Source organism: Solanum lycopersicum, chromosome 6, assembly GCF_036512215.1.
Source record: "Solanum lycopersicum chromosome 6, SLM_r2.1".
Classification (NCBI taxonomy): Eukaryota; Viridiplantae; Streptophyta; class Magnoliopsida; order Solanales; family Solanaceae; genus Solanum; species Solanum lycopersicum.
Window position 1 is genome coordinate 45876429 of NC_090805.1, and position 19456 is coordinate 45895884.

Here is a 19456-nt window from a genome sequence, read left to right on the forward strand (position 1 = left end):
AACAGTATCAATGTCCTAAGTTCTAACTAGATATGCAATGTGATTGGTGTGCAAAGCCAACAAATAACAGCTGATATGAAAATAACAGGACTAGAGATACACAACAGGAACTGCGGCAATGGTAGTGCAGTGTACACAGTTGAAAATAACACAAGTATCAAGCATCAGAGAGATTCCCATTGACAAATCATCATTCCCAAGAGGGTGCTGATGTCCCTGTCTATTCTATCATCATTGCAAGAACCAAACACAAATAGTAAAGAGGTATGTGTATTTAATTGGTAGCCTTAGAGAAGTAAGGCTCACACAATATCATCTTTCTTAATTCTGAATTCTGATATTATGGACCACAAAGATACAATTTAAAAAAAACAAACCCAACTAGCCAAAGGAGCAGTAAAAGAGAAAAGTTTGAACATTCCCAGTGACTAATTTGCAATGTGATTTGGCGTGCAAAGCTCACAGAGTTTTATAAGAGAGCTTGTTCAAGCAATAAATTAATCACCAATTATAGGTTAAGGAAATGCATAACTAGAAATACATAACAGGAACTACAGCAATGGCAGTATCCACAGTTGAAAATAAGATAAATGTCAAGCATCAGAGAGATTCCCATCGACAAATCATCATCCCCAGAGGGTGCTGATGTCCCTGTCTGTTCTATCATCATTGCAATGACCAAATGAGGGAAAAACTGAAAATGGTTAAAGATTATGACGAGTTCATAGTTAAGATAAACAAGTGTATCCCTCATATCAAATTCTTTATAAACCATCCGCCAAAAATGCAACATGACTATAAGCATTGAATTAGCAAATTAAATAGGATCCAAAGCAAGCTATTTCAAAATCATAATCTTGACAACTGCCCTGCGGAATACATATATAATAATAACCAAGACTCTCACTACTGGAAAAGCAGAGGCATAATGAATTTCAAAAAGAAAGTCAGCGAAAGTAGTAACATTTTGAAATTCTTATGTATTATATAAAGCTTCTTCCTTTAGCAAAAGGATATCAGACCCATTAATTAAACAAGCAAAGATGGATCGCAAAAGTTCACGAATACACAAGGAATTGATAAAGCCTCAAGCCTCAGATTACAAGTTGTTTCATAGTGAAATACTCAAAGTATATTTAATGCCATCATAGGCAGAGGCGCATAGATTTGAGCTGATAAATGAAGCAAAGAAACAAAATTTACCACAAACTGAGGGACACAAGTGAATTTCTACAAAAAAAAAAACAACTAAGAATCACAACAACAAAAACACAAAGACTATATAAAGACAATAACTGTATCTAAACTGATGAAAAAGAAGCAAATGAGAAGTCGATACTGGAAAAGATTTGGAATGGTGGTGGCTAGGGTTCTTGTTGAGCGAATGGTTCCATTTTGGGATTTTATAGGTGTCACTACAGACTCCGGAGGATTCGAAACTAGGGTTAACTTAAGAATAATTTTACCAAGTTACCCCTTCAACTGTTTGGATTCTACTTTTCCTGCTTTATTTATCAAAAGAATATCCACATTATCTCTCTCAAGTATTTTAACTTTTTGTTCTGGTTCAAAATTCGTGTTAGAATCTGGATTAAATTTAAATTACAATGTAACATTCATTGTAGGTGATACTCCCAACTGAATTTTCTCTATATTCACAATTCAAATTTGAGATCATTTAAGTGTGGAGTAGTTCTACCACTATACTATAACCAGTGGCGTAAGTAGAATATTTTGCAAGCAGTGTCACCTTTATGTATATATATATATATATATATATATATGAAAACTCACATTTACTATTATATCTATTCCAATAAACGATTTTAAAAAATAAAACTTTTTCGAGATAATTTTTATTTTAAAAGTAACCTCATTAAATATTATAGTGCTACATATTTATTATTATATAAAATAAAATATCAAAAAAAAAAAAGCAAAGGAAGGACAAAAAATAAGAAATTACTAAATATTTAATTTTATAGAAAATACCAAAAAGAAAAAAATAAAATAAGGAAGAGCAGAAATAATGAAAGAAGAAAAAAACATCCCATATAAATTTTCGCTTACTAGATTTCTTATCGCCTGAAATCTCCATGTGAGACATGTTTTCTTACTAAAGACTTATTACTAACCAAATGTCAAATTCTTATTCGACAACAGCAGATTTCCCAATGGCAAATATTTTGGTCCCTTCTAACAAAGAAATAGATTCTTTGGATCATAGCCACAAAGATAAGGATAACACACATTTCTTCTAATTGGCTACTCTCTAATTCACAACCCAATCCCAGTCGTCAAAATTCCCATTCAAATACAAGCACATTTTTTGCATACACACAAGTAAACATCAATTATATTCATAACATAAGACTATAAAATGGCCACTGTAACAACGCAAGCCTCCGCCGCGGTCTTCCCTCCATCCGCCACTAAGACAAGGTTCCTCAACGGATCATCCGGTAAACTAAACAGAGATTTCTCTTTTAAATCATCAACGTTGTCTTACAATTCATTCAAAGTTGAAGCAAAAAAAGGTGAATGGCTTCCAGGCTTAACCTCTCCTACTTACCTTAATGGAAGGTAATGTATGTACATTTCAATACAAAATCATGATAACAAATGTGTCATTTGTCTTTGCTTCATACAGACTACTAAACAACTTGTAATATATAATGGTTTGTTGTAGTCTTGCGGGTGACAATGGTTTTGATCCATTGGGACTCGCGGAGGATCCGGAGAACTTGAGATGGTTTGTTCAGGCTGAGCTAGTGAACGGTCGATGGGCTATGTTGGGTGTTGCAGGGATGTTACTACCTGAGGTTTTCACTAGCATTGGCCTTCTTAACGTACCAAAATGGTACGATGCTGGAAAATCAGACTACTTTGCATCATCGTCAACATTATTTGTGATCGAGTTCATCTTGTTTCACTACGTTGAAATTCGACGTTGGCAAGACATTAAGAACCCTGGAAGTGTGAACCAAGATCCTATTTTCAAGAGCTACAGTTTGCCTCCTAATGAAGTTGGTTATCCAGGTGGCATTTTCAACCCACTCAACTTTGCACCCACATTGGAGGCAAAGGAAAAGGAAATTGCTAATGGTAAGTCAATAATTAACACAATCATCAGCTCCGCGTGTGTATTATTATTATCGATGTATATAAGTTAAACTGTTTCTGTGGATTTGCAGGGAGATTGGCAATGTTAGCATTTTTGGGATTTATAGTGCAACACAATGTGACAGGAAAGGGACCATTTGACAACTTGTTGCAGCACATTTCAGACCCATGGCACAATACCATTATCCAAACATTTTCCAACTAATATGTAATCATGAGTTAGTAATTTTTTTTTATGAAGAAAAAGAAAAACAGAGAGATTTATTGTAAACAATGGAACTCTACTGTACATAGCAACTAAAATTGTATGTCACATTCATTTATATAGCACTACTACTATCATATTTCTTGAAATTTGGCAAGTAGTTCTATTAATTAGCATTGAAAAGAGTAATCATATATCACTATCATCGCACGACGTGGCGCGACTACAAATCAAAATTTTCTTTTAAATTTATTTATTTTCAATACTAGTCTTTCCTTTTCATGAAAAATTGTGACTATTACAAAGAGTTGCGACTTTACTGAAGGTTTGTGACTTTTATGAAGAATTGTAATTTTATGAAAAATTGTGTCTTTTATTATTCCGAAGGGTTGCAACATTTCCAAAAAGTTATAACATTTTCGATAAGGTGCAATAAATATTTGTTCACGCTACCCTTTATTGACTATAAACAGAGGGATTTCCTCTTATTTGAAAACAACGAAAATTCTAAACTTTTTCTTCTTCTCCTTCTTTGTTCATGTTGAATGACTTATGTCACAAAGCTTGGTGTGCGTTTTTACGGTCATTAATTCATGCACATGTTATTGAGAATAAATAATAAAAAGTAATAAATTATATTTTACTTTACATTATTAATGGTTGTTAAGGGCGAATAATTTTACTTAGTTACAAAACTAAACATGAAAATGAAGAATGCAGAGTTATTGAAAGATATTCTCCATGAGCTTGACAAATTCACCAAAATCAATTTTTTCATCTCTGTTTTCATCAAATGGCGCAATCATCCTCTGGCAATCGAACACCGATAAATCCAAGAACCCCATCTTGGAAATGACTTTCTTTAATTCATTTGCATCAATGTAGCCATCTCCATTTTCATCAAACACGTCAAATGCTTCTTTAACTTCCTCCAAACTAGGCTCTGTTTTTTCAAATGAATCGAAAACCTCAACCAACTCTACCTCATCAATATTCTTATCCCCATTTTCGTTGCAAAAATTTATTAATGTGTCGAATACTAACTCAACATCCTTGGTCTCACTATTAATCACATTCGCCTTTGATGAAGTTTCAGCATTATCATGCTTCTTATTATATGGAGTATTGAAAAGGGAAATAATGGTTCGAAAAAACGAAGAAATAGAAGAATAAAATTCATGAAATATGATTACTAAGCAAAAAAACACGCAACTTAATATGGTTGAATTAGTATCACCCATCTTGTTGGCCTGTGCTGAGAATGAAAAGATCTTCTCCATGGACTTGTGTTTTCTTTAGATAGTGCTGAGTCATGAGATCAATGTAGAAACTTCATGTCCTATATATATAGAGAAAAAATACAATATTGGTGGAAACTATGGGGAAAAGAATGTTGAAAATGTTAATAAGTTTCTCACATAGTTTCTTCTTGGTAATTTACATCACTAGTGCTACACCTAAATAGGGTAAAGAGTAAACGTTGAACGAAAAGAGAGAAAAAACGTGTTTACACACTCTAAAGTCCAATTGATTTTGAAATTCATGTGTCCAATTATTTGTACTGAGGATTTTTAATTTATTGCTAATAAGAATGATAAATACTCTATCTAGATATAAAAAGCTTATGCAACAAATTTTATTTATATAAAATTAAGAATAATTAATTTCGAATTAGATGATCACCTTTTGAATTAATTGAGTGATCCAAAGGACGAATTTTGAGTGGTAAAAACGAATTTTTAGGGATTAACGATTTTACCGACATTAACGGAAGGAAGCTTCATAGAAGATATTGTAGGTGCTTCCAAGTAAATACTTAACCGCCCTACGAATATTTATATCAAATATTATATGTCATAGTAGGAACTTTAAGATTTTAATATATAATGTAAAATAAACTAATCGTAAAAATAATAATAATAAAGTAAAATAGAATATATATATGTATTGCTTAGATATGGTGAAATAACAAAATTAGTAATGCAGGTTCATGTTAGTTTTACGGGTATAAGTATTTGATATATGATTAAAATTGCGCACGTATATATGATAATAGAAATTTGTGTGACTATAAATCATTTCATTAAGAATAAAATAAAATATTTTAAAGCTATATTATTACCTAATATAAAAATATTATCATTCATTTTGAAACTGACTAAAAAGTAAAGTAAATCATGTAAATCGAACAGAAACAATTGTAATATAGACATAATAGATGTATAAGTTAGAGTCCGAAACTCAAAGGGTAGAAAATATTAACAAAAATTCCAAAACGGTATATAAAATTTTATATAAACCAAAACGGTAAAATCGCTGCCGACGCAGCGATTTACTTCAACTGAAAAAGTAAATATTTTCAATTTTGGTTTATATAAAATTTTATATACCGTTTTGGAATTTTTGTTAATATTTTCTACCCTTTGAGTTTCGGACTCGTATAAGTTATGTAGTTATAAGTTACTCCATCTTCTATTCCACGTGAATGAATAAACCAATTCCTCATGACTTCTTGAACATATATCAGCAATGCAGATTTTTAAATTACAAAATAAACATGGATATTGAATTAATACATAAACAAGTTTCTTCTTTATGAACTATGAAATTCTCTCATAACTTGTACATAAATTAATTGCACAATTTTTTTAATTACAAATCAAACACGATATTCATTTTATTTTACATATATATAAATGATTTATTAATTTTAATATCTAAATAACTTATCTCCAAAATATTGGGGTTGAACCCTTCAACTTCGTGGAAATCCTTTGTCTTATACCTCTCAATTGTAGTAAATATGATATGTGTAGTTTCGTTGACGACAGTCAAGTCCTTCACATGGACTTAGTCATGTGCATTTAATTTAATTTGAGAGTAAACTATACTAAACTTTTGTAATATCCATTACTAAAAAAAACATGAAACTCATAATAGAATATGTTAGTAATTCAGGGTTAATTTCAAGTTAAATAATTTCTAGGAAGATGAAATTTTTTTTATAGTTCACCACTAATTCATAACTAAATAGTATTAACATGAAATATTTGTTATTTTGATCCATAGTTTGGTTTGACAGTACTATGAATAATTTCGAATGCAAGCAATATTAAATATCTATCAAAAACAAATTGACTTTAATTATCAACTTGGTGAGCATAGAATACAACCTTTTAGTCATAATTTTGTAAATGATTTTGTTGGTGTAGTTGTTTAAGCTGAAATTAAACAACTATCAAGAATATAACATACAACCTCAAATAAGTTTTGCAATTTTCTTAATCACGAAATGTAACCTTCAATTTATGTTAAGATACGTCAACACTTTTTATATATATTTACTAAATCAAATTTCAACCTATATATTCCATATAATTTTTCAAACAAAGAAATTTCACTCAACCCCCCCCCCCCCCACCCACGACATAAATAGCTCCACCCCTGTCAAAATGTAATATACTATAAACTAAGTTAAAAGAAGTTCCATGGCTAGAAAAGTATCCTTCCACCAACTACCTTTTGTCCGCAAAATAAATAAGAAAAGATGGATGTTCACTTCGTTGCACAATAAATATTTCATCGCAGACAGGGGCGAATCTATGTTGGATCAATGAATCTATTTCACAAAAAAAATTACAACAGCATATATAAGTATATTTGATTTATCTTCAAAAAAATACAAATATTTTATAACATACTTAGTTTTTTCATTAATTCGCGATGAAACAATCCAATAATTCTAATCGTGACACTATCAATATTGATTTATTGGACATAACAAATTGTTTTTCTTATTTTCAAATTACTAATTTCACTTATTATGGGCACTTATATGTAGTTTTACATAGTTGGTCCACAAATTTTAAATAATAATGATAAAAAACAAATTAAAACTAATATTTTCTTGCGAGTATCGTATTTTAACTACAAGTTGTTATACCCTTTCTCTATTTGAACTATATCATTTGTATATTATTACATACCTCGAAGCTAATTAGTCCAACTATCAATTATTTCTTTTTCCAACCAAAACTATCATCATCTAGCCTTCAGGTGTGTTTTAATACGCACCAAGATGGTGATAGTTTGAATAGGGAAGGGAAACAATTGATAGTTGAAAAGCAAAATTCGCTATTAGTGATAACTCAATTATGATTTTGATCATTATTTCTAACCTAATCTATAGTAAACGTCAAGGAAATATGGAGATATCTTTCGCCATAACTTGTCAATGTGAAAAGCAATATTGATGATTTTTCAATGCTTAGCCCATTTAACTGCTTCATTGTTCAAGATTCCTTTGGCTAAAAGCTTCATTAGAATGCAGCGGAAGTCTTCTAGAAAATATTACACATTAGGGGTAATTAAAAACATTGAAAGCTTGATGTTTGTGATTTACATGTATAAATCTAATTAACAATAAAGAAATGGGTCGAGGAATCATATAGTAATTCTGTTGGTTGAATATATGAATTTTCATCTTGTTTGTGAGGATTTGATTTCTCACCTTATAATCTCCTCCCTATTGATAAGGTTGAAAATCAAACTCGCGTTTGTAATTAATTGTCATGCACATTGGATCATGATTTTTGAAACAATGAACGTTACAAACGCAGTTTCGAATTTCAACCTTATCATGAGTACTCTCATTTGATTCACTGAAAGTGCACAGTGAATTATATACTATGATCTTATTATTTAGTTGATTTATAAACAAGGTCCACATAATGAACTATTTATAGAGGAAAGATATAGCATAAAATCAATGGTGTGTGATGGAGAATCCTTTTCGACCCGTGACATCAAGGAAATATTTTCATTAAAAAAATTACACTATATATATTATTATCACAATGTTTTAATCATGTATGATTATTAAATTTTTTAAATACCTTGATTCATGAGATATATACGAAAAGTCCTAAAAAGAGAACAATACATACGATAAAAACAAAACTGATATGTACTAATATTGGTCCACTAGTCTCACCAAGTAAGAAAACAAATCAAATATAGAGAAGAATACACTAATCAACAATAATTACAAAATTCTTTTTGATTATTTCATTTTAGTGGTCTCAATCAACAATAATTTTTCAAAAAAAATTCTTTGTTTCATTTTTAGTGGTTCTATTTTGTGGAATATGGTTTAAACATGTAAGTATCTAACCAGACAATTCTAAAATTTAAAAGGATAACAAACTCATAAGCTTTACCTGTAGTCATTATGTTTGCAACTAAAAATTTATATATACATTCTTAATACAAATATAAAATCTAGAAAAAGTTATTATATTCATCTGAACATCTTATATCACAATCAGTTAAATGGGTCATATGCTAGCTCGATCAAAAAAATTATTATGAGATAGAATCAATGATCACAAATTTGCAACTAGAGAACAGACATATTGTAAGTATTTAGGTAACTCATAATACTATTTATATTTCAACCACGCAGGAATAGCTAGGTAAATTTTAATATATAGTGAATATATCAAGATTGAATCATTATATTTCAGTGGAATTTCTATAATATAAAGAATATAAGTATTTGATTTTTCCTTTATAATATATGAATAAGTTTGCATATAAACTATTTTTTAAAATCTCACTTATAAAATTATATTGAATATATTATTGTAATTGTTATCGATATTTGATTTTATGATACAAAGAAAATTTTATAACCAAGTCATATTACAAGAGTGTTTAATGTAATTTATTTTTAAGAGTAATAGCTGATAGTTTGAAGAGTGAAATTCGCCTAAAATTAATAATTCAAATGTGATTTTGACCATCATCTAAATAGTAACATTAAGGCCTCATTTATTTTCATTAAGATTAAGAGATCTGAATATTAAGATGTGGTCTTTAAATATGAAGACTAAATAATTAATATTGTTTGTATTCAATATCTCAATGTGCATGTGAAATTAACATTAAATTAATAAAAAATATCATAAAAATTTTATTTCAACAAAATATATCGCTTTTGATAAAAGAAAAGTTATTAAAAGTTTTAATAATCATGATTTGGAAGTATAATTTTTTTTCATTCAAAAACCTTGATAAACGCAAATAAACAAACATTGTTCTTGACAAAGTCAATACAAGAAAATTATTAATAAAAATAAAAACTTGAAAGAATTTATGAAAACTGTGAAATAAGGTCTTAAGCCTAACTCACACCCCAAAAGCTAGCTCAAAGAGAAAAGGATTGCCCAAACCTTATAAGGAGTTCACCCATGAACTTATTTTATAAGTAATTTTCTACCTCTTTTCGACCTACGTGGCACTAGCTGGAAAAAAAATCAAACAGCGTTGGGCCCACAAGATAGTGTCACGTATGCCGAAAAGGATAGAAAATTATTAATAAAATAAGTTAGGACCTTAGTATGGTATAAATGTGTCTCTGAGATTTCGGACATAGATTGAGGGGTACTTGTGCATTATCCCTATTTTAAAAGGTTTCTTCACGTGGAATATGAAATTCATCAATTGAGTTTACACATGAAAATTTATAAGTTTATTATCAATCTCTGAATCTAGGCATGAATGCTACCAATAAGTATTATCTCGTGAATATTTTCTTCATTTAAATTATCATGTGTATTGCTCGTAATAATAACAAGTTTAAGAGTATACGTGTATTTACTAGACTAGAGAATTTATTTTAGATAGTCAACATAAAATGTGTTAGGTTATTAATATTTTAATATTAATATTTAAAATATTAAATTGCTTTATTTTGGAGTTATAAGAATGAACATTGGAATGGATGACTTCTACATCATCCATTAGCATTGGTTGTCCATCACTTTATTTCATTCTTAATACCTCCATTACTTTTTGTAACCTATGTAACATATGTAACTCCTATTGTAACATATGTAACCTATGTAACTCCTATTGTAACCTATGTAACTCCTATTATAACCTATGTAACCTATGAAACTCCTAAGGCCATTATCTTCACTATTTATTACCTCCATTATCTTCCTATTTATTGCTAGGATGACTTTTTGTAGTATAAATAGTGGTGGTCTTCATTTGGTTTGGCACACACAATTCATAAGAAAAAACAAAGAGTGAAAGAGTTAGTCTAAAAGAGAGTTCTTATAAGTTGAAAGGAGGTGTTCTTTTTTGTGGAGCTTTGAACTCAACTCTTGTCCAGAGTTGTTGAGTTATACTTTGTGAAGGCTATTGTATCCTGGAGGGGACAAGTCAAAGAGGACTACTGCTGGACCGGTGAAAACATTTGCTGCAGTGGGCTTGAATCTCCTTAAAGAGAGCGAGATATCCGCGCCTCAGCCTGAAGAGATTACTTTCTTCATTTTATTTTCAATTGTAATCGTGCAATTTTATTATCTTGTAAGTTTTTTCACTAACAAAATGTATATCTCAATTTAGTTCATTCAATATATAAATAATATAACGTGCTTACACAAGAAATTGAAACTATGTAGTATCATAATCTCGATAAGTTACATTTAATTTGTTGCTATAATCATATCGACAACTAGTTCATTTCATCTTTAATACTGAATAAAAATTTAATAGTTATTAGAATCAATGATTTAATCTTTCATGCATAAGTTAAAACCTATTTTACCAAATCATACATTATACAAATAAAGAATACACAGATGTGTATAAGACCTAATTAAGACTTTATTAAATTAATAAACAATTCTTTCAAAAAAATTTATATATATACATATATATATATATATATATATATATATATATATCCCAGTGATTTTCCACTTGAACTTTTAATTATTATAATTACTAAAATATATATTATATATAAATGATTGATTAATAACATACATCCCTAACACTTTGCAACTTCAATTTTAGAATTAAAGAGTTACAAATAGGAAACAAACTCATAACATAAAAATGTAGGCATAGAACAGTCATTGCCATGACGCATTTATTTGAGAGCTTTATTATAAAAATTGTAACTGTTTAGTTTATTACTATTACCTTCAAAAGTCCTGACTAAATTATTAACTTCGAATCAAATCAAAATATATATATATATATATATATAAATTGAAATAAAAAAGATTTTATTTATAGAAAAGTAAATTTTTTCATCTAAATAAACTAAAAAAATATATTTAAATAAACAATATATTATCAATTATTATTTAAAAATTTAGGCCTCCCATTTATTTTTAACAAGTATCGAAATTTTTGAGCCGCCCTACGTCAAATTAATGGACAATAAAATGAGCTGTAAAATCCATAAATAGATATTATTTTTAGGGGAAAAAAAGGAATGGCTTAAAATTGATAAACCCTACCATGAAAAATCTTCAACCTTGGATTATCAGTTGTCTAAGAAACAGAAAAACAAAGAACATGCAGATATATTACATCAGACATTTTATATAAAATAAATGCCTCTAAAAGGGAAAGGAAAAAAATCTAAAAGAAAAGAAAAAGTTAATTGAAAATGCCTTAAAATCATTATGAGCATATGGAATTTGGGACCCAAACCCAACTAATTTAATCAAAAGATGTGGCTTAGAGTTGCCTGGCCCCATTAAAAATATCTATTTTGTTTTGTACGGATAAATTGCTACTAATAAAAAGTCTAGTTAGGTATTTGTTTGCGTACACTCTGTTCTCTTCATTCATTGTATAGAAGAGAATGTTATCTATCAAAAATAAAAATTATTCATGTGACTCAAAGTCAAGACTTCTGATGAAGCATAGATATCCGTTTCATCACATCCTTCGATTTTGTTGTTATTTGCTTATCCAAATTAATTCGGGATTGAAGTGCAGTTTTTAACATTTTCATAATCCAGATAATAGAGAAAAATAAGTTAAAAAAGTTGAAGTTTTTGCTGGCCACTTCTCATTGGCTTTGGGGGGTTTGGAAAAGGGAAAAAAAGAAGCAGCAAAGATATTATCTTTCTACTTTTTGTAGATTCCTTAGAAGATGAAAACTATAATCTGCATGTATTGACTATCACTGCGTCAGAATCATTTACAAAATTCTGTAAGCACCAAAAATGAAACAAAGAGTAAACAGTTCATGTTGTTCTACAGAATAGAGAACAAGTGTTTCTGTTGATTTAGTGTTAGATTCTTTAAGTCCTTGTAAAGAATTATCATTAAGAAAAAGAGGTACTAAAAGGAAGTGGCTCTCCAAACTAACTTTGACATTAATTTAAAATATGTTACAACAACTGTTGGATGAGGATCTAAACAACTGTCTTCCTCACTCTAGTGTTAGCTGTAAAAAGGTATGTACATTAGAAAACACACAAAAGTAAAAACCAAGCCAGCCACTTGCTCTTATTGTTACCAAGAAAACTATAAACAATAGGTTTCTACAATAGCTTCCCATGTCATTCCCCAGTTTCATTGGATCACTTGAGAGATATTAGCCTGGCAGCTCTGTAAGTGATCTGCGCACTGTAAATGTCCCCATCAGGCAGGAAATCCATGAAGTTTCCCGCTGGAGTTCAATGGGAGAAAAAAGCATTATCTTAGCTTTGTTACTTTTTGGTTGCTAGGCCCCAAAAAGCCCTCATCAGACAACAGTCATACTTAATTTCAAGTGAAGACCATCCTTCGCAGATTCATAGGATCATCTTTAGGCACCTTGTTGGAAGGTGATAGATCTAGATAAGGCTGCAGGGTTAGTATGCAATACTGGAAATGTATTGGCTTTGTTGTGCTTGTCATTGCTTTTTGGTTGCAAGGCCTTGAAAAACTCTCCCCTGTTAGTAGAATCATATTTAATCCCAAGTGTTGACCATATAGAACTCTTAGCAGCTTCATCAGGATCATCAATCCGCAATGTTTTTGGGACCAAAATAGACCCCTCTGAATACTTTTGTTCTGATTGTTCTTTGCCCCCAGGATTGCTTGGCTTAAGCAAATCCCCCTCTCTTGAATGTTTCCCTAAAGAAGAAGTAGGATCAGAACCTGATGTTTTCTCGTTTGCAGCTCGCAGAGGTGGACTCAACCAAGGATTACTCCAAGGAGGCACACTGCAATTCCAATAAGGTGTAGGGAAGAATGGCATAGGGAAGGGAATGGGGCAAATAGCCGACACAGGAACTGCAGCATTCCATGGAAAAGGCCAAGGTACTCCATGGAGGCACGGAACAGGAGACGGGATGCCATTTATACTATGCATAACAGCCTTGTGGGGCTCTCCTTTACCTTCTTCCACCATCATATTTGGAGTCGGGATGTTAATCCCTCTACAGCACTCATCCCCAGAATCTCCACCTTTGCAAGAAGAATTCTTGACTTCTGATTTATGAGAACCGTTTTGAATACCAGTTGATACCCTTTTCTCTGCTTGATTTAATGCAGAAGCCATAGGTTCACACAGGGGTAAGTCGGGACCAAACGATAGAATAGTGCCATTTGGTTTGAATAATGGATGATGAATTAACCCATTTGGAGATTCAATTCCTGCTGCTAGTAATCCTTCAGGGATACTTATATTACGATATTGAGATGCAAGATTCTTGTTCTTGCGACGACCAGCTCCCACAGGGAGATTCCTCATGGTACCACCGGCAGTCCAATACCTCTGGCAGCTCCTGCAGAAATGACGAGGCTGGTTGACATTGTTGTTATTATAGTAACAGAATTTTGTATCCAAACTATTGCAACGAGGGCATGGGAGGATTTTGTCTGGCTTCTTCAGATTGTTCTGCTCGGAATTTGTCACATTAGTCGGTTCATTCTCAGTCTTGGATGATTTTACTGCTTGAGGGTCTTCCTCAGTTGAAGATTTAGGACTGCTCTCTGATTCTGATGGAGTCTTAGGATTTTCTGATTCTTCTATCATCTGATTTTGGTCTCCCTCCTCAGATTTAGCTTCACTGAGCTCTCCAGTTATATTATCCTACAATCAAAACACAGAACTGCATAAGCTGCTTATGAAATTGCAATTAAATATCAACAGTAAACTGTGTGAGCTAAATCCAATCAGCAAAATAGCAAGAACCAATCACAGACAGTAAACTGACAAGTTCGAAACTTTATTACAGATCGAGAATCCCTCTTCAACTGTGATATACATGAAAAAGTAGACAAAAGCACATTCTTTTTCCAATGTTTTGGCTACAAATTATATGGTAAAGGAAACATTAAATGCATAACTTTTATGATGCTGAAATATCAATTTTGGTGCTTTGAATCCTCAAATTAATCAATAATCCCTAAAAAGAAGAGGGCACCAAAAGAACATTAAGCAGTACCAGATCTAGAAACTTCATATGGTTAATATGGTTGGTGGGGTTTCTCAATTAAACTACTTCACATAGAAACACATTAAAAATTCATCAACAATAAGCAAAAAGAAGCAGCAAAATCACCAATTAGACAACAGGAAAATTGAATCATTTCATCTGTTAAATCTAAGTAATTAGAACCAAATTACTAAACCCATTAAAATTAAACGATTAAATCATTTGGCTCTCACTTTAATTCCATAGAAATTACATAAAGAAGTACCTTTTCAGCTTCTTGCTTTTCATACTCACTTCCTTCATCCTTCTCTACACTGCTTGCTTTACTTCCCTCTAAACATCGATCAAGATCAGACCCATTTCTATTTCCATCATATATAACACCATCACTACCAGACAAACCCCTACCAACGCCGGAGACGACCACCGGGAGTATCTTGCCAAACAGCTTGATCTCTGAATCACAAGTCATTTTCCAGACTAAAACGAAAAGGGTATTCAAAAAAACGAAAAGGGAAACTGTAGAAACACTCTATTATTCTGGGGATTCTCGTTTAGTATCCGACGAAGTCGCCGCCGGCGAGTTGACGACGTTTCAAAAGTGGATTTTTTTTTCTACGAGAGATACGGTTTTAGAAGCAAACCCTGTTGGCGTTCTACTGAAAGTGATTTAGATATCGTTTAATTTAAACATGGTGCCACGTCACCCACCCACTAATTTTTTCAGCCACAAGTTTTTAATGGTGGGGTCCTACATATTAATTTTTCGTTTTTTTATTTTTTTCTAAAACAATTTTTCGTTGTTATTCGAATTATAATAATTTTCTATTGTTTAAATTAAATAAAGATTTATAAAAAAGAAAAGTATACTCCTGGTCACTAGTTTAATTTTTTAATATGAGAAATTGTACTTTTTGGTCCGTTCAGAAAAAGGTAGAGATGCCATGAAATAGTTGGAGAGTCTTTGATACTATTATGTTTACAATTTATTTTAATAACATGATTTTAATAATAATATCTATATTTTGTATATAATTTTTATTTACGATAATAATAATATATTTAGTGTATAAATAGTCTTACTTTTATCTTGAAGATAGAGATATTATTTTTAAAAGAATCTCATTTTAGTCAAAAATTAAGTATAGAAAGCAAATACGGTAATGAAGAGTCATATTGAAAACAAGAAAACGAAAATAATAGCAACAACAAATACTACGATATAAAATGAAGTAAAGAAAATACAAGTATATTAAAATCAAAGAATGTGGTAATAGAAGAGTAATCGATTAGAGAATTGTACAACACTCAAACTACCTAACTTGACCTTTTATTTTAATTCTTGATCTCCATTTTTTTTTAATTTATGATCATGTCCATAGTAAGTCGCACGTGAATCATATCTTATTTAATCACATAGTTTTAATACTTTTTCAATCTACCTCTACTTCTTTTGTTCACTCCGTCATAGTGAATCGCTCAAAAGTCACACATTTTTGCTAGGACATTAATACATCTTTTTTTCAAATATTCGAACTATTAAATTCATTTCAACTAGCTTTTACATATATTGCTTATGCACAAAATACTTTCTTCTTTATTAAAATTCATAATTGCTCAAATATCATCATTTATTATAAAATTAATAAATTATTAAATCATAATTTATTAAATTTGTAAAGCTTCGAGTTAAAAAAATTATTTGACTCCTCGATAAAAAAAAATTAAATTTTATATACTACTAACCTATAAATATTGAAATTAAGTTGATATATGTAATATACATATAAGATATATAATTTTAAATTCTCAGAAACTTGTAAACAAAAAATCAGTAAATTTATCTCGAATTCCCTACTGATTGGAATTTCAAATATTAAATCTCTTAATATTTTAGTTTTCGAAGTAAAATATTCCAAAGTTTAACGCTTAATTTTTCACCACTCCAAAGTTTAGTCTTTTGTATATTGTATATGTAGTCTATGCAACAGTATAACTGAAACTACTTTTTTTATTTTTCTTAAAATAAAGTAAAGAAATACTTGTAAAATTTCAAGAAAAAAAACTTTATATTAATATTTTAAAACAATTATTTCTTCTACATCTGTTTTTTTTTTTTTTTTTATGTTATGTGTATACCAGTATCAAATGGTAAGAATCTGTTATGTAGTTTTAATCATATTTTTTCGTATTGTTTTCCACTTTTTAACCTTTTTATCTTTAACTTTTTCCTTTGTTCTTTTTACTTTTTCTTTTTTATCTCTTACTTTCCTACTCAATCACACATTTTCTTTTTAGAAAATCAGATTTAATTTGTTTCACCTTAAAAATGAAAAAATTAATAATTAAAAGATAAACTATAACAACAGCATGGATCCATTTGAATATAGGCAGATGATACAAACAAATAAATTAAACTAAAATAGAATATCTAATTATACATAATGTCATGAGACAAATTGTGATTAAGCAAAATAAAAATAAATATAGTAAGAACTTGTTTGGAATTGTTGTTAAAATTTATTATCTTCAGAATTATTTTTTTTAAAGTATTATTTTAGAAAAAGTGCTTTTGATAAAAAGTAATTTATATTTGATTAATTCATTTAAAAGTGTTCTTAATAAGATTAAGAAAATTATGTTTGACAAATCTTTTTAAAAGTTCTTTTGAGCGTCAAATTACTTGTCGATGTACTTTTAGTATCAAGATCATTTTATAGAGAGGAACTATTTTAAATATCTATAAAAAAAATAATTTTTAATATAAAACTTAACAAACTCATGAAATATGCTAATTAATTTATAAGATATATATATGAGAAAGAGATTTTTTTTATATAATAACATAAAAATTGTTTCTTCTTCTATTTAAAAATAGTTATAGTAATTTGCCAAACCAATTGTTTGAAAAAAAAGATTTTTCTCGAAAAATAAATAAATACTTCTGAACTCTCAACAACACAATCAAGCTCTAAGCAAAGATCAACATTCTTCCTTCGATTTCTCCATATTTTTTGCACATAGTAAAAAAAAATATTCGAATAATTGAAATCAAATCAAATAAAATAACTACATATACTTTACCGTATATAATTTAACTATATAGTTGAAGATTTTCTCCACCTACTTAAAATAATAAGATCTGCATCACAGATTTCACAATGAAATATGAAAGAAGACAAAAAGTATAGATATTAATGTATCAATTAATTGGAGATTTAAAACTATAGACATCATGCCTAGTTTTATATTCCAACTTAGTTGACATGTTTTATATTTTGATAATCAAATTTAAGAAATATTTTTATTAATATCAATATAAAATATCATAACTTATAATAAACTTTATAAAATTATTATATATTTAAATTTTAATTATAAAAAATTAATCGCATTGATTCTCAAAAAGTAAAAAAATTGTATAATTAATTTGGGACAGATAGATATATAGATCTTTCATTGTCTGACTCCTGGCCCATCTTTGTTATCAAATCTCTCGATAGAGTCCAATGTGGTACGGTTGTTATGGTGCACCGTGGACTGTTCAAAAGAGCTCGTTTGGTACGCGGAATATTTTAAAATTAAATTTGAGATAAAAATTATTTTATTCAAATATTTTATTTTATTTATCAAATATGGGATAAATAAAATTGAAAATAATAACTTACGAGATAATTTAATTCGTGAACAAAACAATCCATAAATGTCTAGCAACGTGTCTGAATTTGATTGGATAATGGAGGATATAGTTGCAATTAACTAAATCCTTGAAGCTGAAAGCAATGGCATATTAAGAGTACAGAATGAGAAGATAAGAACAATGCAAAGTTTAGTTAATTTTGCTTTTTATTTAATATTATATTATGCTATTATCTCCTCCACTTCTTTTTATATATATATAATTATGTTATATATATTTTTGGCTCTGTTATTTACATTTCATCGTTTTTGACTATTTGTAGTACCAAAAATGTCTAATGCACGTTGACTCATCAATTATTATTTATGATATAAAACGATTCATAGTACTAACTCATTAGTCTGATGCAATATTGATTTTGATAAATTATGTATAGTTTTTTTTTTGTACGAAATTATACCCAACTTTTTAAAATCAAGAATATAATATTAATCACTCATCAAGACTTTTACGATAGATTTATTTATTCAATAAATAAATTATTAAAATTCGTATATAGACTGTTTCAAATAGACATACGTGTTGACGCCGTATGAACCGTTTTTCCCTAGTGGCCTATTTGATAGACAGCTCGATATATCAATAAAAAGCTAGTAACACAAGTGTCTTAATCCATGTGATTAATCAAAACATATATACTTATTTAAGTGGACGACACGTGTTAATGATCCATGATAAGTATATTAGAGTTTATAAATTCGAAGTCCTTTCCCCTACCTATTGGAGAGATCAACATATGTCCTATTTTAAATTCCTAATACTCATAACAAAGAGGTTAAAAGTGCACGCCATTACCTTTTGTCCTATTAGTCCACCTGATTATTGGTGTCTTATAATTATATTATTACATTAATCTTTTGAAAAAGACCTTCAAATTTAAATTCCCCACCATTACTAAAATCTAGGGTTCATTTGGACCCCTTGGTACTTTTTTAGTAGGGAAATACTAATAAATTGGTGTCCATTAGTTGAGGACAAGTTTCGATTTAGACACGTTGGGGCCACAGAAAGTTAGGTAGTCACCCATAAAAAATCTTTACTTTAATCTTTTAGCAAAAATGATGGAAATTCAGAAGCCGAAGAGCTATTAATGGAGTTGAAATATTCCATGTACCATCTTTTCGAAGATTTAATTAGTTTGACTATAAAGACCAGGCCATTTTGGGTTGGTCCAAGCATCTTTTA

The 19456-nt window shown here is 29.7% G+C and overlaps 3 protein-coding genes and 3 non-coding genes across 6 annotated transcripts; 1 reads left to right on the top strand and 5 right to left on the bottom strand.

Moving 5' to 3' along the window:
* Positions 1 to 158: 158 nt before the first annotated feature.
* On the bottom strand, positions 159 to 241 carry LOC112941728 (small nucleolar RNA R44/J54/Z268 family). Its single transcript, XR_003247302.1, has one exon. It is a non-coding gene; the product is annotated as a small nucleolar RNA R44/J54/Z268 family (small nucleolar RNA).
* Positions 242 to 594: 353 nt separating this feature from the next.
* LOC112941730 (small nucleolar RNA R44/J54/Z268 family) lies at positions 595 to 676 on the bottom strand. Its single transcript, XR_003247303.1, has one exon. It is a non-coding gene; the product is annotated as a small nucleolar RNA R44/J54/Z268 family (small nucleolar RNA).
* A 413-nt stretch (positions 677 to 1089) lies between these two features.
* LOC112941727 (small nucleolar RNA Z267) lies at positions 1090 to 1158 on the bottom strand. Its single transcript, XR_003247301.1, has one exon. It is a non-coding gene; the product is annotated as a small nucleolar RNA Z267 (small nucleolar RNA).
* Positions 1159 to 2341: 1183 nt separating this feature from the next.
* Positions 2342 to 3453, top strand: CAB12 (chlorophyll a-b binding protein Cab12). The gene is made up of 3 exons (NM_001330641.1): positions 2342 to 2583; positions 2690 to 3105; positions 3195 to 3453. The coding sequence occupies exons 1-3, from the start codon at positions 2381 to 2383 to the stop codon at positions 3326 to 3328; spliced, it is 753 nt and encodes a 250-aa protein (NP_001317570.1). The 5' UTR covers positions 2342 to 2380; the 3' UTR covers positions 3329 to 3453.
* A 494-nt stretch (positions 3454 to 3947) lies between these two features.
* On the bottom strand, positions 3948 to 4658 carry LOC101258272 (probable calcium-binding protein CML45). Its single transcript, XM_004242124.5, has one exon. The coding sequence runs from the start codon at positions 4606 to 4608 to the stop codon at positions 4051 to 4053; it is 558 nt and encodes a 185-aa protein (XP_004242172.1). The 5' UTR covers positions 4609 to 4658; the 3' UTR covers positions 3948 to 4050.
* A 7837-nt stretch (positions 4659 to 12495) lies between these two features.
* Positions 12496 to 15229, bottom strand: Dof22 (Dof zinc finger protein 22). Its single transcript, NM_001328434.1, has 2 exons — positions 14837 to 15229; positions 12496 to 14225 (listed from the first exon to the last, which is right to left on the bottom strand). Exons 1-2 carry the CDS (start codon positions 15041 to 15043, stop codon positions 12954 to 12956), a joined length of 1479 nt encoding a protein of 492 aa, NP_001315363.1. The 5' UTR covers positions 15044 to 15229; the 3' UTR covers positions 12496 to 12953.
* Positions 15230 to 19456: the final 4227 nt, after the last annotated feature.